Genomic DNA, 24,512 nt, shown 5'->3' on the forward strand with positions numbered 1-24,512 from the left:
TCTTACTCAGCTTATGTGTCATAAAAAGAACTTGGGAGTGACCAGCAACTTAAATTCCCTGGGAGGAACATCTGGTCCGAACGCAACAATGCATACATACAAATATAAAAAAGGTAAGCTTTTAGTTATTTTATTTGTTGTTAAATTTTTTGTTTGTAATTTGTTTTTAATCTTCATTATTTACTTCAAGTTACTCCAGTATGTCTCTATATACATATTTATTATTTTTTAATTAATTTTGGCCAAAGAGGGCGCATTTCTATTTCTTACACACACTTGTTATTACATATGTTGGCCAGAGGGGGAGCACTTTAAATTTTTACACACACTTGTTATTTCATATGTTGACCAGAGGGGGAGCACTTTTAAAACCGACACAGTCAATTTGAAAAATCCCTTCTTTTTGGGACCACCCTCATTTTGATAGATGTCACCAGCAGGGGTGCAAATGAGATCTCTATTTTTTTGTTTTTCAGTAATGTGCTTAGCTGCCGTCTTGTTTTTATCATATATTGCTGCCTATGTTTACTTTTGTATGCACATTAAATCAACAAAAAATCCTGACTTTGGAGCAACGTTCACGGACTCTAGTATTTGGCTCTCTATTAGATGCAATAGTTTTCCGTATTGGGACCATGATTTCGGTCCTAGCTTGTTCACCGCTCCTCATATGGAAGCTACTTTTCCTTGTGGTGTCTCAAGAAGGATAGAAAAACAAGAACACAAACACGTTCTTGTATTTTATACCTTCTTGAGACCTCCGAAAAATGCCTTCCTCTTTAGGACCAGCCTTTCTAGATATATAAAGATGTGTATTTACAACATTAATAATAAATACATACTATGCTAATATGAAAAAAGCTTGTTGTGAAAAATGAGTTGGAAAAAGGTCACAGTTTCACAAGAAAAACTTTAAATGTTGGCAGTATTATAATAAAAGTCGTCATTTTACTCAACGCAAGTCAAAATTTTACAAGAAAAACTTAACATTTGTTTAATATTATGATAAAAGTTGGAATTTCACTCAATAATAGTCGCAATTTTACAAGAAAAGCGTAAAATTGTAGCAATTTTATGAAAGGAGTTGCAATTTTACTCGACAAAAGTCACAACTTTATAAGAAACTTTAACATTTGGGCAATATTATAATAATAATCTGAATTTTACTCAGCCAAATTATGACAAAAGTTATAATTTTGGCCAAAAATGTTCACTATTTTACAAGAACAACAAAAAAATTGGCAATATCGTGATAAAAGTAAAAATTTTATATGACAAATTTTTGCATTAAAAAATAATAATTTTACATAAAAAAGTAAGAATTGTACGGGAAAATATTGCAATTCTACATAAACAGAAAGAATATGAGAAATTGTTCCCAATTTTATTAAAAAAAAAAATAGTCGACGCATTGTGAGAAAAAGACTGCTTTTAGTTAATTTTTGTTTGTTTGTTTTGTTTGTAATTGGTTTTTAATCTTCATTATTTACATCAAGTTATTCCAGTATGTCTCTATATACATATTTATTAATTTTTTTTTAATTCATTTTGACCAAGGGGGCCGCATTTCTATTTCTTACACACACTTGTTATTACATATGTTGGCCAGAGAGGGAGCACTTCAAATTTTTACACACACTTGTTATTTCATATGTTGATCAGAGGGCGAGCATTTTCAAAACCGACACAGTCAATTTGAAAAATCTTTCCTTTTTGGGACCACCCTAGTTTTGATAGATTTCACCACCAGGGTGCAAATGAGATCTCTATTTTTTGTTTTTTGTAATGTGCTTCGCTGCCGTCTTGTTTGTATCATATATTGCTGCCTTTGCACATGTCAATGTTTACTTTTGTATGCACTATAAAAATGGGACACGTTACCTCCCTGCTTGGCACTCAGCATCAAGGGTTGGAATTGGGGGTTAAATCACCAAAAATGATTCCCGGGCGCGACCACCGCTGCTGCTCACTGCTCCCCTCACCTCCCAGGGGGCGATCGAAGGTGATGGGTCATAATTTCGCCACACCTCGTGTGTGTGTGTGACAATCATTGGTACTTTAACTTTTTAACTTTAACATTAAATCAACAAAAAAATCCTGACTTTGGAGCAATGTTCACGGACTCTAGTATTTGGCTCTCTATAAGATACCATGTTATTGGGACCATGATTTATGTCATCACTTGATCACAACTCCTCATATGGAAGATACTTTTCCTTGTTGATTTCTCAAGAAGGGTAGAAATACAAGTACACACACGCACGCACACACACACACACACACACACACACACACACACACACACTTGAGAAACAAAGATGCATTATTGATGAGCAGCAAAACAAATAAAAGCCCCCAGAGGAGATATCACAGTTCTTCTTCTTCTTCTTCTGCACTTTGAAGCTGCTTTGGCCAAAGCGTGCAGGTGGGAGGAGCCACAGGAGGCGGCATTTTGGCGAGAACTGACCTCGCTGTTGATGTCGGCGCCGGCGTCCAGCAGCATCTGGACCATGGCCTCGTCGCCGCGCACGCAGGCGTACATGAGAGGCGTCATTCCCTGGGAGCACAGGAGGACATGTTTCAGGCTCCTCCATTTTTTTTGCAAATAATCATTAACTTAGAATTTAATGGCAGCAACACATTGCAAAAAAGTTGTCACAGGGGCATTCTTACCACTGTGTTACATGGCCTTTCCTTTTAACAACACTCAGTAAAGCTTTGGGAACTGAGGAGACACATTTTTGAAGAGGAATTCTTTCCCATTCTTGCTTGATGTACAGCTTAAGTTGTTCAACAGTCCGGGGGTCTCCCTTCTGCTATTTTAGGCTTCATAATGCGCCACACATTTTCAACGGGAGACAGGTCTGGACTGCAGGCGGGCCAGTCCAGTCTAGTACCCGCACTCTTTTACTATGAAGCCACGTTGATGTAACACGTGGCTTGGCATTGTCTTGATGAAATAAGCTAATCTTCATTATTTACTTCAAGTTATTCCAGTATGTCTCTATATACATATTTATTATTTTTTAATTAATTTTGGCCAAAGAGGGCACATTTCTATGTCTTACACACACTTGTTATTACATAAGTTGGCCAGAGGGGGAGCACTTTAAATTTTTACACACACTTGTTATTTCATATGTTGACCAGAGGGGGAGCACTTTTAAAACCGACACAGTCAATTTGAAAAATCCCTCCTTTTTGGGACCACCCTCATTTTGATAGATGTCACCACCAGGGGTGCAAATGAGATCTCTATTTTTTTTTTTTTTCAGTAATGTGCTTAGCTGCCGTCTTGTTTTTATCATATATTGTTTACTTTTGTATGCACATTAAATCAACAAAAAATCCTGACTTTGGAGCAACGTTCACGGACTCTAGTATTTGGCTCTCTATTAGATGCAATAGTTTTCCATATTGGGACCATGATTTCAGTCCTAACTTGTTCACCGCTCCTCATATGGAAGCTACTTTTCCATGTGGTGTCTCAAGAAGTGTAGAAAAACAAGAACACAAACACGTTCTTGTATTTTATACCTTCTTGAGACCTCCGAAAAATGCCTTCCTCTTTAGGACCACCCTTTCTAGATACTACTCAGTGGCCTAGTGGTTAGAGTGTCCGCCCTGAGATCGGTAGGTTGTGAGTTCAAACCCCGGCCGAGTCATACCAAAGACTATAAAAAAATGGGACCCATTACCTCCCTGCTTGGCACTCAGCATCAAGGGTTGGAATTGGGGGTTAAATCACCAAAATGATTCCCGGGCGCGGCCACCGCTGCTGCCCACTGCTCCCCTCACCTCCCAGGGGGTGATCAAGGGTGATGGGTCAAATGCAGAGAATAATCTCGCCACACCTAGTGTGTGTGTGACAATCATTGGTACTTTAACTTTAACTTTATATATAAAGATGTGTATTTACAACATTAATAATATATACATACTATGCTAATATGAAAAAAGCTTGTTGTGAAAAATAAGTTGGAAAAAGGTCACAGTTTCACAAGAAAAACTTTAAATGTTGGCAGTGTTATAGTAAAAGTCGTCATTTTACTCAACACAAGTCAAAATTTTACAAGAAAAACTGAACATTTGTGCAATTTTATGACAAAAGTTGGAATTTCAGTCAAAAACAGTCACATTTTTACAAGAAAAGCTTAACATTTTGGCAATTTTATGAAAAGAGTTGTAATTTTACTTGACAAAAGTCACATATTTATAAGAAACTTTAACATTCGGGCAATATTATAATAATAATCTGAATTTTACTCAGCCAAATTATGACGAAAGTCATAATTGTTGTCAAAAATGTTCACTGTCTGTGGCATTGTCTTGCTGAAATAAGCAGGGGCGTCCATGGTAACATTGCTCGGATGGCAACATATGTTGCTCCAAAACCTTTCAGCATTAATGGTGCCTTCACAGATGTGTAAGTTACCCATGTCTTGGCCACTAATACACCCCCATACCATCACACATGCTGCCTTTTACACTTTTTTTTTTTTCCACGGATCATGACACACATCTACAGATGCTGCCCCCCAGTGGAAGAATGGCTGAAATGCAGCACTCGGGGTAGAGCCACGACCTCTTTAAGCGTGCTCATTTTCCCAGAACTGATAGCAGCAGCCTGGTAATCAAAGCACCCCCCCCCCCATATCCCAGAGTTGAGAGCGTGAAGCATCTTTTCTGCGCGCACGCCAACATATGCGCAGAGAACTCTGTCACGCCCACGCACATGATGCCGCCAGCAAACAAGTCGTGTTTGGCGCAGAAGAGCTGACAAAAAAAAACAAACAACAAACTTGCAGCAGAAGTACTTTTACGACTCGCTCTTGACCCAATGAACCCTCGGGTGTTTCCTGCGGATGCTTAACGAGCGCTGAACCGCCATCACGGCCGCCACCTCGCATTCTGCTTTATTGCGCCTGTAATGCTGCCTGCACATCAAATAAAAGTCAGCCGCGGTCGGAGCGGCTCTAATTTATCATTGGACCCAAAGCAGACGGCTAAATCTGCAAGCAGGCGCCAGTTAGAAGCTCACGGAAACATGCCAGCTTCACAACACTCGGACGCACGCCCACGGCTAATAGAGGACAACCACGTCCTGGATTGTTTGAATCATGCATAAAAAGATATAAACATAGAAGTACTGCATAATGATGACACGTCTACTTTACTTGAGTTATCTCTCAACTGCCACTTTAGAGTAGTCCGTGTACAGCTGCTACAACAGTAGTGCCAGTGAGTCCACACAGACGTGACCGTGGAAACATCTGACAAGCAGCAGCAGGATCACCAACTCTACTGTCAAGCATGCTGCTGGTAGAATCATGGTCTAGTTCTGCTCTATTGTCAAGCATGCTGCTGGTAGAATCATGGTCTAGTTCTGCTCTACTGTCAAGCATGCTGCTGGTAGAATCATGGTCTAGTTCTGCTCTATTGTCAAGCATGCTGCTGGTAGAATCATGGTCTAGTTCTGCTCTATTGTCAAGCATGCTGCTGGTAGAATCATGGTCTAGTTCTGCTCTACTGTCAAGCATGCTGCTGGTAGAATCATGGTCTAGTTCTGCTCTATTGTCAAGCATGCTGCTGGTAGAATCATGGTCTAGTTCTGCTCTATTGTCAAGCATGCTGCTGGTAGAATCATGGTCTAGTTCTGCTCTATTGTCAAGCATGCTGCTGGTAGAATCATGGTCTAGTTCTGCTCTACTGTCAAGCATGCTGCTGGTAGAATCATGGTCTAGTTCTGCTCTATTGTCAAGCATGCTGCTGGTAGAATCATGGTCTGGAATGAGGGAAAGCAAAGTAGGAAGGGTGGATGGATGGAAGGAATAGAAGGAACAAGGAAAGGAAGGAAGGCAATATGGCAAGAAGGATGGAAGGAAGGAAGGAAAAAAGGAAGCAAAGAAAGAAGGAAGCAAAAAAGGAAGGATGTATGAAAGGAAGTCAGGAGGAAAGGGGTTAGGAAGGAAGGTGGCAAGGAAAGAAGGAATGAGGGAAAGAAAAGGAGGAAGGATGGATGGAAGGATAAAAGGAAAGGAAGGAAGGAAGGAAGGCAATATGGCAAGAAGGATGGAAGGAAGGAAGAAAAAAGGAAGCAAAGAAAGAAGGAAGCAAAAAAGGAAGGATGTGGAAGGAAGTCAGGAGGAGGGGGTTAGGAAGGAAGGTGGCCAGGAAAGAAGGAATGAGGGAAAGAAAATGAGGAAGGATGGATGGAAGGACAAAAGGAAAGGAAGGAAGGAAGGAAGGCAATATGGCAAGACGGATGGAAGGAAGGAAGAAAAAAGGAAGCAAAGAAAGAAGGAAGCAGAAAAGGAAGGATGTATGGAAGGAAGTCAGGAGGAGGGGAGGTAAGGAGGGAAGGTGGCAAGGAAAGAAGGAATGAGGGATAGAAAAGTAGGAATGATGGATAGAAGGATACAAGGAAAGGAAGGAAGGCAATATGGCAAGAAGGATGGAAGGAAGGAAGGAAGAAAAAAGGAAGCAAATAAAGAAGAAAGCAAAAAAGGAAGGATGTATGGAAGGAAGTCAGGAGGAGGGGGGGTTGGGAAGGAAGTTGGCAAGGAAAGAAGGAATGAGGGAAAGAAAAGGAGGAAAGATGGATGGAAGGATAAAAGGAAAGGAAGGAAGGAAGGCAATGTGGAAAGAAGGATGGAAGGAAGGAAGAAAAAAGGAAGCAAAGAAAGAAGGCAGCAAAAAAGGAAGGATGTATAGAAGGAAGTCAGGGGGTGGGGGGGTAAGGAAGGAAGGTGGCAAGGAAAGAAGGAATGAGGGAAAGAAAAGTAGGAAGGATGGATGGATGGAAGGAATAGAAGGATACAAGGAAAGGAAGGAAGGCAATATGGCAAGAAGGATGGAAGGAAGGAAGAAAAAAGAAAGCAAAAAAGGAAGGATGTATGGAAGGAAGTAAGGGGGGGTAGGGAAGGAAGGTGGCAAGGAAAGAAGGAATGAGGGAAATAAAACTAGGAAGGATGGATGGATGGATGGAAGGAATAGAAGGATACAAGGAAAGGAAGGAAGGCACTATGGCAAGAAGGATGGATGGAAGGAAGAAAGAAAAGAAGGATGGAAGGAAGAAAAAAGGAAGCAAAGAAAGAAGGAAGCAAAAAAGGAAGGAAGGCTGATGGGAAGTAAAGAAGTAATGGGGGGTTAGGAAGGAAGGTGGCAAGGAAAGAAGGAACGAGGGAAAGAAGAGGAGGAAGGATGGATGGAAGGACAAAAGGAAAGGAAGGAAGGAAGGCAATATGGCAAAAAGGATGGAAGGAAGGAAGAAAAAAGGATGCAAAGAAAGAAGGAAGCAAAAAAGGAAGGATGTATGGAAGGAAGTCAGGATGAGGGGGGTTAGGAAGGAAGGTGGCAAGGAAAGAAGGAACGAGGGAAAGAAGAGGAGGATGGATGGATGGAAGGACAAAAGGAAAGGAAGGAAGGAAGGCAATATGGCAAAAAGGATGGAAGGAAGGAAGAAAAAGGGAAGCAAAGAAAGAAAGAAGCAAAAAAGGAAGGAAGGTGGGAAGGAAAGAAGGAATGAGGGAAAGCAAAGTAGGAAGGATGGATGGATGGAAGGAATAGAAGGAACAAGGAAAGGAAGGAAGGCAATATGGCAAGAAGGATGGAAGGAAAGAAGGAAGAAAAAAGGAAGCAAAGAAAGAAGGAAGCAAAAAAGGAAGGAAGGCTGATGGGAAGTAAAGAAGTAAAGGAGGGTGGGTTAGGAAGGAAGGTGGCAAGGAAAGAAGGAATGTAAGGAAGGAAGGAAGTATGGAAGGAAGGTAAAGTGTGAAACATCAAACAGGAGGAAGGAAGGAAGCAAGGATGGAAGGAGGCAAAGGAACAAGGAAAAAAAAAAAAGCAAAGAAAGAAGAACACAATAAAAAAGGAAGTAAAGAAGGAACCGCACTTCTCTCAGCACTCATGCACCCTCAGCAGCTGTACACTGACTACTCTTAAGGTGTACAAACCTGCTCGCTCATGCTGTTGATGCCATCAGGCCCCAGCAGCTGCACACTGACTACTCTGAAGGTCATGCTGTTGATGCCATCAGGCCCCAGCAGCTGCACACTGACTACTCTGAAGGTGCACAAACCTGCTCGCTCATGCTGTTGATGCCATCAGGCCCCAGCAGCTTGACGGCCTGCTTGACCAGGTCTGTGCGGCCACAGTTCAGCATCCTGAAGCCCAAGTCCTGCAAGAACTTGGCCTCGGTGGAGGCGGCGTCCATCTTCCTCGCCCCGCAGAAACAATCCTCAGCTCTGCAAAGAAGGAGTTGCATTGTGGGAAAACACAAGTAGACCAAGTTCTGTTCTTCATTTCTTCAAGTAGTTCCAGTCTTTCATGCTGACAAAGGACATGGACGACCACAACGTATCCTGCCAGACATCTGCCCAGGTGTTCCTAATGAAATGACCACCTACTTGATCTGCCGAGGCTCACAGTCCACGCCCGGCAGCAGCAGCCGCGCCGCCTGCCTCACGTCGTCGCTGTCCACCGACAAGCTGCGGCGGTGCTCCGTGTGAGCCAGCGCCACTCGGATCCACTCCATCAGTGGCGGCAGGACCAGGAACGGTCTGCAGGAGGCCAGGCAAGCACAAATACTGTAAGTCTGTAAGTCTGTAAGTCTGCAGGAGGCCAGGCAAGCACAAATACTGTAAGTACTTAAGACATGTTGCCCTTAAGTGTAGACTTCTAGACGTGTACATTTGTGTTTGTTACGTGTAGATGTGTGTTTGTTACATGTATACTTGTGTTTGTTACATGTACATTTGTGTTTGTTACATGTATACTTGTGTTTGTTACATGTATACTTGTGTTTGTTACATGTATACTTGTGTTTGTTACATGTACATTTGTGTTTGTTACATGTATACTTGTGTTTGTTACATGTACATTTGTGTTTGTTACATGTACATTTGTGTTTGTTACATGTATACTTGTGTTTGTTACATGTACATTTGTGTTTGTTACATGTACATTTCTGTTTGTTACATGTATACTTGTGTTTGTTACATGTACATTTGTGTTTGTTACATGTACATTTGTGTTTGTTACCTGTATGCTTGTGTTTGTTACGTGTAGATTTGTTTTTGTTACATGTAGATTTGTGTTTGTTACATGTAAACTTGTGTTTGTTACATGTAGATTTGTGTTTGTTACATGTATACTTGTGTTTGTTACATGTAGATTTGTGTTTGTTACATGTAGATTTGTGTTTGTTACATGTATACTTGTGTTTGTTACATGTATATTTGTGTTTGTTACATGTATACTTGTGTTTGTTACATGTATACTTGTGTTTGTTACATGTATACTTGTGTTTGTTACATGTAGATGTGTGTTTGTTACATGTATACGTGTGTTTGTTACATGTATACTTGTGTTTGTTACATGTAGATGTGTGTTTGTTACATGTATACTTGTGTTTGTTATGTGTAAATGTGTGTTTGTTACCTGTATACTTGTGTTTGTTACGTGTAGATGTGTGTTTGTTACATGTATACTTGTGTTTGTTAAATGTACATTTATGTTTGTTACATGTATACTTGTGTTTGTTACATGTAGATTTGTGTTTGTTACATGTATACTTGTGTTTGTTACATGTATACTTGTGTTTGTTACATGTATACTTGTGTTTGTTACATGTAGATGTGTGTTTGTTACATGTACATTTGTGTTTGTTACATGTACATTTGTGTTTGTTACATGTATACTTGTGCTTGTTACATGTATACTTGTGTTTGTAACATGTATACTTGTGTTTTTTACATGTAGATGTGTGTTTGTTACATGTATACTTGTGTTTGTTACATGTAGATGTGTGTTTGTTACATGTATACTTGTGTTTGTTATGTGTAAATGTGTGTTTGTTACCTGTATACTTGTGTTTGTTACGTGTAGATGTGTGTTTGTTACATGTATACTTGTGTTTGTTAAATGTACATTTATGTTTGTTACATGTATACTTGTGTTTGTTACATGTAGATTTGTGTTTGTTACATGTATACTTGTGTTTGTTACATGTATACTTGTGTTTGTTACATGTATACTTGTGTTTGTTACATGTAGATTTGTGTTTGTTACATGTATACTTGTGTTTGTTACATGTATACTTGTGTTTGTTACATGTAGATATGTGTTTGTTACATGTAGATGTGTGTTTGTTACATGTACATTTGTGTTTGTTACATGTACATTTGTGTTTGTTACATGTATACTTGTGCTTGTTACATGTATACTTGTGTTTGTAACATGTATACTTGTGTTTTTTACATGTAGATGTGTGTTTGTTACATGTATACTTGTGTTTGTTACATGTATACTTGTGTTTGTTACATGTATATTTGTGTTTGTTACATGTATACTTGTGCTTGTTACATGTATACTTGTGTTTGTAACATGTATACTTGTGTTTTTTACATGTAGATTTGTGTTTGTTACATGTAGATGTGTGTTTGTTACATGTATACTTGTGTTTGTTACATGTATACTTGTGTTTGTTACGTGTAGATTTGTGTTTGTTACGTGTAGATTTGTGTTTGTTACATGTTGATGTGTGAGTGTTACATGTATAGATGTGTGATTGTTACGTGTAGATTTGTGTTTGTTACATGTATACTTGGGCTTGTTATATATACATTTGTGCTTGTTACATATACATTTCTGTTTGTTACATATACATTTGTCTTTGTTACATGTATATTTGTGCTTGTTCCATATACATTTGTTACATATACATTTGTGTTTGTTACATGTATACTTGTGTTTGTTCTATATACATTTGTTACATGTACATTTGTGTTTGTTACATGTAGATTTGTGTTTGTTACATGTATATTTGTGTTTGTTACATGTATACTTGTGCTTGTTAAATATAAATTTGTGTTTGTTACATATACATTTCTGTTTGTTACACGTATACTTGTTTGTTACATGTATACTTGTGCTTGTTACATATACATTTGTGTTTGTTCACAAATACATTTATGTTTGTTACATGTATACTTGTGTTTGTTACATGTATATGTGTGTTTGCAACATGTAAATGTGTGATTGTTACATGTATACTTGTGGTTGTTACACATACATTTGTGTTTGTTACATAAACATTTATGTTTGTTACATGTATACATGTGTTTGTTACATATACATTTGTGTTTGTTACATATACATTTGTGTTTGTTACATGTATACTTGTGCCTGTTACATATACATTTGTGTTTGTTACATATACATTTATGTTTGTTACATATATACTTGTGTTTGCTACATGTATATTTGTGTTTGCAACATGTAAATGTGTGATTGTTACATGTATACTTGTGCTTGTTACATATACATTTGTGTTTGTTACATAAACATTTGCGTTTGTTACATGTATGCTTGTGTTTGTTACATGTATACTTGTGCCTGTTACATATACATTTGTGTTTGTTACATGTATGCTTGTGTTTGTTACATGTATACTTGTGTTTGTTACATATACATTTATGTTTGTTACATATATACTTGTGTTTGCTACATGTATATTTGTGTTTGCAACATGTAAATGTGTGATTGTTACATGTATACTTGTGCTTGTTACATATACATTTGTGTTTGTTACATAAACATTTGCGTTTGTTACATGTATGCTTGTGTTTGTTACATGTATACTTGTGCCTGTTACATATACATTTGTGTTTGTTACATGTATGCTTGTGTTTGTTACATGTATACTTGTGTTTGTTACATATACATTTCTGTTTGTTACATGTATACTTGTGCTTGTTACATATACATTTGTGTTTGTTACATATACCTTTGTGTTTGTTACATGTATAGTTGTGTTTGTTACATATACATTTGTGTTTGTTACATATACATTTGTTACATATGTGCTTGTTACATGTACATTTGTTACATATACATTTGTATTTGTTACATATACATTTGTGTTTGTTACATGTACATTCGTGTTTGTTACGTGTATACTTGTGCTTGGTACATATACATTTGTGTTTGTTACATATACATTTGTGTTTGTTACATGTATAGTTGTGTTTGTTACATGTATAGTTGTGTTTGTTACATGTATACTTGTGTTTGTTACATGTAGATTTGTGTTTGTTACATGTATACTTGTGTTTGTTACATGTAGATTTGTGTTTGTTACATGTATACTTGTGTTTGTTACATATACATTTGTGTTTTTTACATGTATAGTTGTGTTTGTTACATGTATACTTGTGTTTGTTACATGTATAGTTGTGTTTGTTACATGTATAGTTGTTTTTCTTACATGTATAGTTGTGTTTGTTACATGTATAGTTGTGTTTGTTACATGTGTAGTTGTTTTTCTTACATGTATACTTGTGTTTGTTACATGTAGATTTGTGTTTGTTACAACTAGATGTGTGTTACATGTAGACTTGTGTATGTTACATACATATGTGTGCTTGTTACATGTATGCTTGTGTATGTTACGTATAGATTTCTGTTTACAGAGTCCACACAACATCATGATACAAAAATGCACTTCTAAATAATTTGCTGAGTGCGCAGCCTTCCAAAGAAATCATTTGATGACTGCAAGGTTGTAATAAAATATGCTCTTACAGTTAAGCAAGGAATAAACTCCAACATATCAATATTCATATTCATCATTTATTCAGAGCAGATGGTCTGGAAGGAGACGAGAGAAAAGTGTTACTATTCATTAGTTTTCTATCACTTACTTGCAGAGTGTTTCATCAAATTAGCTTTTGTTTACGCGTCTTTCTTTGGAACATAAACTCCAACTTAGCTCGTTACAAGATGTCATTAAACTATTGGATAGTGCAAACATGAGCTTACATTTGGAACCAACTCATAACATACTCAACTACTGTTAATGTTACTTTTGTCGGATTAATTTGAAGATAAATAACTAATGTGAAACCTAAACTCTGTTGAGTGTCTTCCCCTGGGGATTGTGACTAGATAGTAAACCTAAGTGTCAAGTGCTGCCCCTTTGTGGCCTTTAAGTGTAATGACGTGTCAAATGCTGCCTTTAGTGGATTGTTTTAGTGTAACAACAATTCAAATGCTGCCTCCTTGTGGCTTTTTAGTGTAAAGACATGAAAAATGCTGCTTCCTTGTGGTTAGTGCTGCCCTCTTGTGGCTATATAGTGTAACATTTTGTCAAGTGCTGCCCCCTTGTGGCTCTTTAGTGTATTAACATGTCAAGTGCTGCCCCCTTGTGACTTTTTAGTGTACTTATGTGGGAAGTGCCGATCTCTTGTGGATATATAGTGTGATAGCATGTCATGTAGATAGATAGATAGTACTTTATTGATTCTTTCAGGAGAGTTCCCTCAGGAAAATCAACATGTACTGCCCCTTTCTAAATACTTAGTGTACCTATATGTGGTAAGTGCTGCCACCTTGTGCCTATTTAGCGTAACGACGTGTCAAGTGCTGCCCCCTTGTGACTTTTTAGTGTAGTAATGTATCGTATACTGCCTGCCCCTTTGCGGCTTTTTAGTGTACCTTTGTGTTAAGTGGGCTTTTAGTGTAACAACGTGCCATATACTGCCCCTTTGTGGCCTTTTAGTGTAATAACGTGCAATATACTGCCCATTTGTGGCCTTTTAGTGTAATAACGTGCCATATACTTCCTCTTTGTGGGCTTTTAGTGTAATAACGTGTCATATACTGCCCCTTTGTGGCCTTTTAGTGTAATAACGTGTCATATACTGCCCCTTTGTGGTATTTTAGTGTAATATCGTGCCATATACTGCCCCTTTGTGACCTTTTAGTGTAATAACGTGCAATATACTGCCCCTTTGTTGCCTTTTAGTGTAATAACATGTCATATACTGCCCCTTTGTGGTCTTTTAGTGTAATAACGTGCCATATACTGCCCCTTTGTGGCCTTTTAGTGTAATAACGTGTCATATACTGCCCATTTGTGGTATTTTAGTGTAATAACGTGCAATATACTGCCCCTTTGTGGCCTTTTAGTGTAATAACGTGTCATATACTGCCCATTTGTGGTATTTTAGTGTAATAATGTGTCATATACTGCCCCTTTGTGGCCTTTTAGTGTAATAACGTGTCATATACTGCCCCTTTGTGGCATTTTAGTGTAATAACGTGCCATATACTGCCCCTTTGTGGCCTTTTAGTGTAATAACGTGTCATATACTGCCCATTTGTGGTATTTTAGTGTAATAATGTGTCATATACTGCCCCTTTGTGGCCTTTTAGTGTAATAACGTGTCATATACTGCCCCTTTGTGGCATTTTAGTGTAATAACGTGTCATATACTGCCCCTTTGTGACCTTTTAGTGTAATAACGTGCCATATACTGCCCCTTTGTGACCTTTTAGTGTAATAACGTTTCGTATGCTAGCTTCTTGTGGGCTTTTAGTGTAATAATGTGCCATATACTGCCCATTTGTGGCCTTTTAGTGTAACGACGTGCCATATACTGCCCATTTGTGGCCTTTTAGTGTAACGACGTGCAATATACTGCCCCTTTGTGGCCTTTTAGTGTAATAACATGTCATATACTGCCCCTTTGTGGCCTTTTAGTGTAATAACATGTCATATACTGCCCCTTTGTGGCCTTTTAGTGTAATAACATGTCATATACTGCCCCTTTGTGGCCTTTTAGTGTAATAACGTGCCATATGCTGCCCCTTTGTGGTCTTTTAGTGTAATAACGTGCCATATACTGCCCATTTGTGGCCTTTTAGTGTAACGACGTGCAATATACTGCCCCTTTGTGGCCTTTTAGTGTAATAACATGTCATATACTGCCCCTTTGTGGCCTTTTAGTGTAATATTGTGCCATATACTGCCCTTTTGTAGCCTTTTAGTGTAATAACATGTCATATACTGCCCCTTTGTGGCCTTTTAGTGTAATAACGTGTCATATACTGCCCCTTTGTGACCTTTTGGTGTAATAACGTGTCATATACTGCCCCTTTGTGGCCTTTTAGTCTAATATTGTGCCATATACTGCCCTTTTGTAGCCTTTTAGTGTAATAACATGTCATATACTGCCCCTTTGTGACCTTTTGGTGTAATAACGTGTCATATACTGCCCCTTTGTGGCCTTTTAGTCTAATATTGTGCCATATACTGCCCCTTTGTAGCCTTTTAGTGTAATAACATGTCATATACTGCCCCTTTGTGGCCTTTTAGTGTAATAACGTGTCATATACTGCCCCTTTGTGGCCTTTTGGTGTAATAACATGTCATATACTGCCCCTTTGTGGCCTTTTAGTGTAATAACGTGCCATATACTGCCCCTTTGCGGCCTTTTAGTGTAAAAACGTGTCATATACTGCCCCTTTGTGGCCTTTTAGTCTAATATTGTGCCATATACTGCCCTTTTGTAGCCTTTTAGTGTAATAACATGTCATATACTGCCCCTTTGTGGCCTTTTAGTGTAATAACGTGTCATATACTGCCCCTTTGTGGCTTTTTGGTGTAATAACGTGTCATATACTGCCCCTTTGTGGCCTTTTAGTGTAATAACGTGCCATATACTTCCTCTTTGTGGCCTTTTAGTGTAATAACGTGTCATATACTGCCCCTTTGTGGTCTTTTAGTGTAATAACGTGCCATATACTGCCCCTTTGCGGCCTTTTAGTGTAATAACGTGCCATATACTTCCTCTTTGTGGCCTTTTAGTGTAATAACGTGTCATATACTGCCCATTTGTGGCCTTTTAGTGTAATAACGTGTCATATACTGCCCCTTTGTGGTATTTTAGTGTAAAAACGTGCCATATACTGCCCCTCTGTGGCATTTTAGTGTAATAACGTGCCATATACTTCCTCTTTGTGGGCTTTTAGTGTAATAACGTGTCATATACTGCCCCTTTGTGGTCTTTAAGTGTTATAACGTGTCATATACTGCTCCTTTGTGGGCTTTTAGTATAAACATGTGTCATATACTGCCCCCTTGTGGCCTTTTAGTGTAATAACATGCCATATACTGCCCCTTTGTGGGCTTTTAGTATAAAAATGTGTCATATACTGCCTCTTGGTGACTTTTTAGTGTAAGGACATGTCAAGTGCTGCCCCCTTGTGGATACCCAGTGGATCTAAACATCAAGTACTGCCCGTCTGTGGCTATTTAGTGCATCAATACTCAGGTGTTGAGGGCTTTCCCATGAAAGGAGTCATCTTGAGAGATGAGAGCACTTAAAGATGGCTGCATGGATGATTATTGATCCGTCACACTTGACATCTTTGGGGACTAAGAGGCACGTAACAGCAGTAGGACAGGGCAGCGCTGACATGCAAAATGTCCGCCAACATGCAGCCTGCTTCTATTTATACCCAGTCTGATCTCAGTGGGTGCATCACACAGAAACCCCCCCGGTCGCCGCATTAAGATGCGACACTGCACTCCTGCGGTGCGCTGATTTATTCCTTCCTCAGGTGGTGGGATTAGAACGCCACACGGAGCCTCGCAGGAGTTGCAAAGGGAATTTCCCCCAAAAGTGGCGGTTTGATGGGTCGGCTCCAGAATGAGACGGGGAATGTAAAGTCTATCTGTGGTGTGGAGGTGCAGTGAGAGGCAAAGCCGGTGTTGAGGTTTTTCTTTCCCCTGCGCGAGCACCTGATGATCCCTCTGTTTAAGGCTTTAGTGCTTCTGGCCAGATAAGGAGGCTGCTGCTGCTGGGAAAGTCAAAAAACCTGCTTGTGATAAAGCGAAGGCGTGGAAAATACCTTTAGAAGCAGAAAGAATAAGCGGCCTAGTGATCGCATGCAGTATTATCATTCGATTGATAATAATACAGTGTTTTATGGACTGCTTTTGAGCGGGTCTAGCAGGTTGTTTTTCATACAAAATGAGCACCAGATTATAATGCGCATTAAAAGGATCATTTTATGATTTTTTTTTCTAAATGAAAAGACTTCCTTGTGGTCTACATAACATGTGATGCTGGGTCTTTGCTCAAAATGTTCGCACAGTCGCTTTTGTGGGCAGTCTTATTTACGTGGCTCACCTTCCACAGCGTCCTACCCCGTCATCTTTGTTGTAGCGGTGTAGCGTGCAAGGACGGGAGTGGAAGAAGTGTCAAAAGATGGAGCTAACTGTTTTAATGACATTCAGACTTTACTTCAATCAATAACGGAGCAGCATCTCCTCATCCGTGGCTCACTAGTGCAACAACAACGCCGGAAATGTGTCCCGTGAATAACCGGAACTCTCTAATAACTAAAGATCCTTGGGTGAATAATGTAAACTCACTACACCGGTATGTTTTAGTGCTTTCATGGCGAGATATAAGTAAGAACTTTACACTACTTTATTTTAGAAATGGCAACAGAAGAGGATGAATGTCCCATAACAAGAAGATAGAGAAAGAGAAGAAGGTTATCGACTACAGTGTCGGCACGGACTACAGTGGCAGACGTGCGCAAATTTTCAGGACTTATGCAGATCCCAAATACGTTTGTACATATCAGCAGATACCAGAAGATAAGAAAAGCTGGTTTTGCATAATATTATAATGATAATGATAATGGGTTGTACTTGTATAGTGCTTTTCTACCTTCAAGGTACTCAAAGCGCTTTGACACTACTTCCACATTTACCCATTCACACACACATTCACACACTGATGGAGGGAGCTGCCATGCAAGGCGCTAACCAGCAGCCATCAGGAGCAAGGGTGAAGTGTCTTGCCCAAGGACACAACGGACGTGACTAGGATGGTAGAAGGTGGGGATTGAACCCCAGTAACCAGCAACCCTCCGACTGCTGGCACGGCCACTCTACCAACTTCGCCACGCCGTCCAATATTGCGAAACAAAACGCCAGATTTAAGCTGTGTCCCAATTCAGGGTCTGCATCCTTCGAAGGGCAAATTTGAAGGTCGCTTACGTCACCAAGCTGCGCGAAGGCTGTCCCAATTCATTCAAATTCGTAGGCTCCTCCAAATGCAGCCGACGACTGCGCCCTCCTTTTCTCTGTATTCGGAGGATGCACCGCGACTATCCTTCGTGGGCTCCCATGTCCCAAGATGCTTTGTGCGCCTTTGTTCAACCCGGATCTTTTTGACGATGCTGGCAAATAGAAGCAGCGGCACCGGCAGCGAACACAAATGTAAGTATCCTCCGCAGGCTAGGATGTCCCATTTAACAACGGGTGACGCATCCTTCAGAGGTGCCTCCGAAGGTCCAGTCTTCTGAGGCTGCGTAGGCCTGGTCCTCCGAAGGATGCAGACCCTGAATTGGGACACAGCTAATATTTCTGCTAATGGGTGCCATTTTGCGGTCCTTATACACACACCATAGTACTACTTGTATCTCTGACTACGGTAGCCGTAATGGGCTGACAATTCATCAAGCGCTGCGTCTTCAAATTCAAGATTTTTGAGTGCCTAGTGATGTTTTTTATTTTCAATGGAACATTTAAAGTTTTGGCCGCTTGTACCCGTGATCTTGTCCTTTCGGTCACAACCCAAAGCTCATGACCATAGGTGAGGATGGGAACATAGATCGACCGGTAAATTGAGAGCTTTGCCTTCCGGCTCAGCTCCTTCTTCACCACAACGGATCGATACAGCGTCCGCATTACTGAAGACGCCGCACCGATCAGCCTGTCGATTTCACGATCCACTCTTCCCTCACTCGTGAACAAGACTCCGAGGTACTTGAACTCCTCCACTTGGGGCAAGATCTCCTCCCCAACCCGGAGATGGCACTCCACCCTTTTCCGGGCGAGAACCATGGACTCGGACTTGGAGGTGCTGATTCCCATCCCAGTCACTTCACACTCGGCTGCGAACCGATCCAGCGAGAGCTGAAGATCCTGGCCAGATGAAGCCATCAGGACCACATCATCTGCAAAAAGCAGAGACCTAATCCTGCAGCCATCAAACCAGATCCCCTCAACGCCTTGACTGCGCCTAGAAATTCTGTCCATAAAAGTTCAGAACAGAATGGGTGACAAAGGGCAGCCTTGGCGGAGTCCAACCCTCACTGGAAACGTGTCCGACTTACTGCCGGCAATGTGGACCAAGCTCTGACACTGATCATACAGGGATCGCCACAATCAGACAGTCCGATACCCCATACTCTCTGAGCACTCCCCACAGGACTTCCCGAGGGACACAGTCGAATGCCTTCTCCAAGTCCACAAAGCACATGAAGACTGGTTGGGCAAACACCCTCAAGGACCCTGCCCAGAGTATAGAGCTGGTCCACAGTTCCACGACCAGGACGAAAACCACACTGTTCCTCCTGAATCCGAGGTTGGACTATCCGGCGTAGCCTCCTCTCCAGTACACCTGAATAGACCTTTTTGGTGTTGTTTACACGTATCTCTTATGTGTGACTGCCATCTACTGGTCACATTTATCATTTCACCATGTACCAAATAAAATTGCTTTGAGGTCGGTAAGCACAACCAGAATTATTCCGTACTTTAGGCTCACCGGGTTATAAGGCGTACCGTCGAGTTTTGAGAAAGTGACAGGATTTTAAGTGCGCCTTATAGTCCGAAAAACACGGTAGTAGTCTTAGCGACACTGACGTCAACCTTGGCCGAACTTCTTTCTCATTAGGGAACTTCTGCTCCATCGTGTTTCTTCTATGGGATTCTTTCCACGGGCAGAACGAGGTAATTATGGAAGACTTAGGACTATTTCTGGCTCACTAGATCTCCCATTTAGATGATAGCATCATCCTTTAAGGCCTTTAAAAGCGTGCGGCCGCATTCACATCTAATGGCGTATTGTAGTCGGCTGAATGATGTCAGGACTCCATCAGGAACGGTTTTTTTTCTTCTTCTTCTCCTCCTCCTGCGGCGTGTATTCCAGACGCAGACGGAGCACGTGGGATTGATGTGTGGAGCAGGCGTGCAGCTGGAAGCAGGCGCTCACGCAGGCTCCACTCTTTGGTGTTGTTGTTATTGTTGAGTGTGGTCTACTTTGCATCACGCTGCAGACCTGCACCGTCCCACTCTTGCAGTCCAACAAAGTTCACACCTCCTCCACAGCTAAATGCGTCAAGACGAAGACGTTGAGGAAGTCCTAAATCCTTTTAATGAAAATCTACATGCACTTTGAAATGCTAATTTGGACTGCCAAGTGCGGGGGTGTCAAACTTATTTTCTACATTTATTTCATCTGATAATCATTCCAATTAGAACGTTACTGAGTACATGGACCCTGAGAAGAATGATCCGTGTATTTTCATGCATCACGCCTTAAATCGGAATACTTTACTTTGACATGCGCAGAACCTTACATAAACGTAGGTGTGTTATTATTTGTGCTATGGCGCCATCTTTTGGACAATAAGCAGTGACTTCTAGTGTAAACAAACATGGCTTTGTGCATTTCTGCTTGTCCGACTTTATCACGGTATTTATTTCTCTTTTTTTTTTTTTTTTCCCCTTCCGTTCACTACTTTTGTTTTACCTCTCTTTTTAAAAATGGAGCTGTTCCGGGCTTTTTATGTTGTGTTTATGTACGGGTTGCGGCGCGTCTTAATGTCACGACGTTTTGTGCATGTTTGTTTGAGAATGGGAGTTAGCACTTGGAGTAGCTGCAATGTCGTGAACAAAACAGCTCGTTAAGACGACAACTAGATCCCTTATTTTATTGTTACATCGACACACGGAGTACTTACAAGCAGACAGTGTGTGGACAAAAACGGGAACATGGGCGCATTTTGGCTTAAAAAGTAAAGATGAAGGTGAAGGTATAACACTGAAACGCCCTCAGGAAGACGTGCTTTAAGACATGGCTAGTTAGCTCGCAGCTAGCATCCATCCGCAGTCGGCAGCTACTTCTAAATCACTAATCCTCGCCTCCATGGCGACAAATAAAGTACGTTTCTTACACGTACCATTATCACTGGAGGATGAGGAATAGCTAAACATGCTTCACTACACACCGTAGGAGGATACAATAGCTCACCGGCGTCAAAATGTAAACAAATGCCATGGGTGGATCTACACCTGACATCCACTGTAATGATACCAAGTACAGGAGCGTATCTAGTCCATACTATTATGATTACATCAATATTTTTTATCGTCACGTTTAAATTCATATTATGTTTATAAAGTCAGGTGATATGTCCCTGGACACATGAGGACTATGAATATGACCAATGTATGATCCTGTAACTACTTGGTATCACATCCATACCTAAATGTGTGGTATCATCCAAAACTAATGTCAAGTATCAAAGAAGAGAAGAATAAGTGATTATTACATTTGAACAGAAGTGTAGATAGAACATGTTGAAACAGAAAATAAGCATATATAAACAGTAAATGAACAAGTGGATTAATAATCAATTTTTACAGTTTGTCCTTAATAATAGGTGTATAAATGACACAATATGTTACTGCATAGACTAATTAGGAGTCTTTGTTTGTTTACTTACTACTAAAAGACAAGTTGTCTAGTATGTTCACTATTTTATTTAAGGACTAAATGACAATAATAAACATATGTTTCATGTAATCTAAGATTTTTTGTTAAAATAAAGACAATAATGACATTTTTTTTGTGGTCCCCTTTATTTAGAAAAGTATTGAAAAGTACCGAAATACACAAATATTGGTATGGAGACAGCACTAGTTCTTCGGGGCAGTAAGTTGACAATGTGTGTCTACTTCTAAGTCTGTTTGAATAAAACAAGTAAAACATGTATTTGTTTTTGCATCTTTTCTTGAAATCCTGTGCTTTTTGAGGTAAAAGGATTCTTTGTTTGTTTACTTACTACCAAAAGACAAGTCATACTTGCCAACCTTGAGTCCGCCGATTTCGGGAGGTGGGGGGTGGCGGGGGGGGGGGGGGGGGGGGGCGCGTGGTTGGGGGCGTGGTTAACAGAGGAGGAGTATATTTACAGCTAGAATTCACCAAGTCAAGTATTTTATATATATATATATATATATATATATATATATATATATAATATAATATATATATATAAATATAATATTTGACTTTCAGTGAATTCTAGCTATATATATATATATATATATATATATATATATATATATATATATATATATTTATTTTATTATATATATATATATATATTTATTTTATTATATATATATATTAGTATATTAGTATATATATATATATCATATATATTATAATATATATATAATATATGTATAATATATATAATATATATATTATATATATATATATAATATATATATATTAGTATATTAGTATATATATATCTATATATTTATTTTATTATATATATATATAAATATATATATATATATATATATATATATATTTATATATATATATATATATATTTTTTTTTAGTGTTCATTTATTTACACATATACACACACATAACACTCATCTACTCATTGTTGAGTTAAGGGTTGAATTGTCCATCCTTGTTCTATTCTCTGTCACTATTTTTCTAACCATGCTGAACACCCTCTCTGATGATGCATTCTGCTTCGTCTCCTTGTTGTGTGCGCAGTTGTGCACTGCACTCTCTAAAAGCCCTAGATGTTATTGTCACATATGCATGTACAGTAGATGGCAGTATTGTCCTGTTTAAGAGTGTCACAACATTGCTGTTTACGGCAGACGAACTGCTTTACGGTAGAGGAAAACGTGACTGCTGTTGTTGTGTGTTGTTGCCGCGCTGGGAGGACGTTAATGAAACTGCCTAACAATAAACCTGGAGGGGGCGTGGCCTCCATCTCCGCCTGATTTTCGGGGGCTTTTCGGGAGAAAATTTGTCCCAGGAGGTTTTCGGGAGAGGCGCTGAATTTCGGGAGTCTCCCGGAAAATCCGGGAGGGTTGGCAAGTATGAGACAAGTTGTCTAGTATGTTCACTATTTTATTTAAGGACTAAATTGCAATAATAAACATATGTTTCATGTACCCTAAGATTTCTTGTTAAAATAAAGCCAATAATGGCATTTTTTGTGGTCCCCTTTATTTAGAAAAGTACCGAAATACATTTTGGTATGGAGACAACCCTCCTCCCTTCAAAGATCTTTGTGCTTTACCTCCTGTCCTCAACCTTTTGCTGTTGGAATGCTGAACATGGAAGGTCCTCTCCAGGGCGCAGGCAGGCTTGGCTTTATCTCCTGAGCTATTGAACATCTGTGCATCCCAGAACAACGCAGGCCAGGAATTGCAGAGCAACGCCTCGGATTCTCAGTAGCGAGTAGTGAGTCCAAAGCCAGTATTTTGGAATCCAGGTTGATATTAGGTCGACCTGCAAGACTCTGGGCCTCATCTGGCCTTCAGATTCTGATTCTCACAAGACCGAGTCTGTCATTGGCAACTTCCATTTCCCATCGTCACGATTCGTTTGATGCCGCCGCGATGCCTAATGACGCGCCGGGCGGATACGCCACATGGATTTGACAGGAAGTAAACACTGTGCCGTCAAAACCGGACGCAAACTTCTTGTGGACGGAAGACTTGGCAAGCAGGATTTGGATGGAAAACATTTGTAATAATAATAATATATTTTTATATGTAAAAAGCACTTTACATTGAGCAAACAACCTCAAAGTGCTACAGTGTATATATAAAAAACAAAGATAATAAAAATGAATACAAATAAATATATCTAAAAAAAGGCTTTTTTAAAAAGAAGGGGTTTTAAGCCTTTTTTCAAAAAGCATCCACAGTCTGTGGTACCCTCAGGTGGTCAGGGAGAGCGTTCTCCCATGGTTTGTATCCTTTGCAAACACACAGAGTCTTTTCATAAAACTTGATGGGGCGACAGGAAATCACTTTTTGGTGTGGGGCGCCCCCTACGGGTTGTGGTCAAGATGTCTCGTAAGATGCGAGCATCAGTGCCAGACCCGTGTACAGAGAGAGTACTCAAATACAGAGTGGGTCAAAATGTAAAAGTGAACAAAGCCGCGGGCCAAGGTTGAACAAATGAACCTTTTAAAAGGGACCCAAACGAGTTTTGCATTAAATATTGAACAAGCAAACCTTATATAACTTGATAGTGACATGCAAAATTGAGTTTCAAATAATAATAATAATAATTAAAAAATATCAATGGCATATCAAATACAATGTAAATAAAAATTGAATGCCTCTTTTCTATTTGCAGCCTTCTGAGGTAAATATCAACATTAACTTTTTCCACAGGCTAATAAATTAGAAAATAAAATAATAACCATTCAGGACTTGAAACTGCTCAGTTTGCAACACACTGATCTAATCTGATGTGCCCAAGCCATCTTTTCTTGGATGCTAGTTCATTAATGTCGGGGCTCAGGCTTTGAGCTGAGGCAACCTTCATTATCCAACCAAGGTGTTCATCAGTCATTATATGTCATAGTCCACAGTCTTGGGGGCGTGTCTTACAGGCACTGCCTTTAACGTCCTCTACGAGCTGACGTCACGTCCGCTTTTCATCCCTTCTAACAACAAGCCCGCCCAGTCACAAGATATGTGCGGCTTCTGTACGCACACACACGCGAACGCAACGCATGCTTGATCAACAGCGATACAGGTTACACTGAGGGTGGCCGTATAAACAACTTTAACACTGTTAGAAAT

General features: G+C 39.8%; 1 protein-coding gene across 2 annotated transcripts in view; it reads right to left on the reverse strand.

Annotated features, from left to right (window-relative positions):
* Positions 1 to 24,512, reverse strand: part of LOC133621488 (ankyrin repeat and BTB/POZ domain-containing protein 3-A-like) — a 271,547-nt gene that overhangs the window by 31,902 nt on the left and 215,133 nt on the right. For both annotated transcript variants that reach the window (XM_061983534.1, XM_061983533.1), the window contains exons 4-6: positions 8,409 to 8,561; positions 8,081 to 8,246; positions 2,468 to 2,557 (exon numbers count right to left, since the gene is read on the reverse strand). In XM_061983534.1, the coding sequence (XP_061839518.1) occupies positions 2,468 to 2,557; positions 8,081 to 8,246; positions 8,409 to 8,561 (409 nt within the window). The remainder of the gene's footprint in view (positions 1 to 2,467; positions 2,558 to 8,080; positions 8,247 to 8,408; positions 8,562 to 24,512) is intronic.

The sequence above is a fragment of the Nerophis lumbriciformis genome, linkage group LG25, assembly GCF_033978685.3.
Source record: "Nerophis lumbriciformis linkage group LG25, RoL_Nlum_v2.1, whole genome shotgun sequence".
In the NCBI taxonomy this organism is placed as follows: domain Eukaryota; kingdom Metazoa; phylum Chordata; class Actinopteri; order Syngnathiformes; family Syngnathidae; genus Nerophis; species Nerophis lumbriciformis.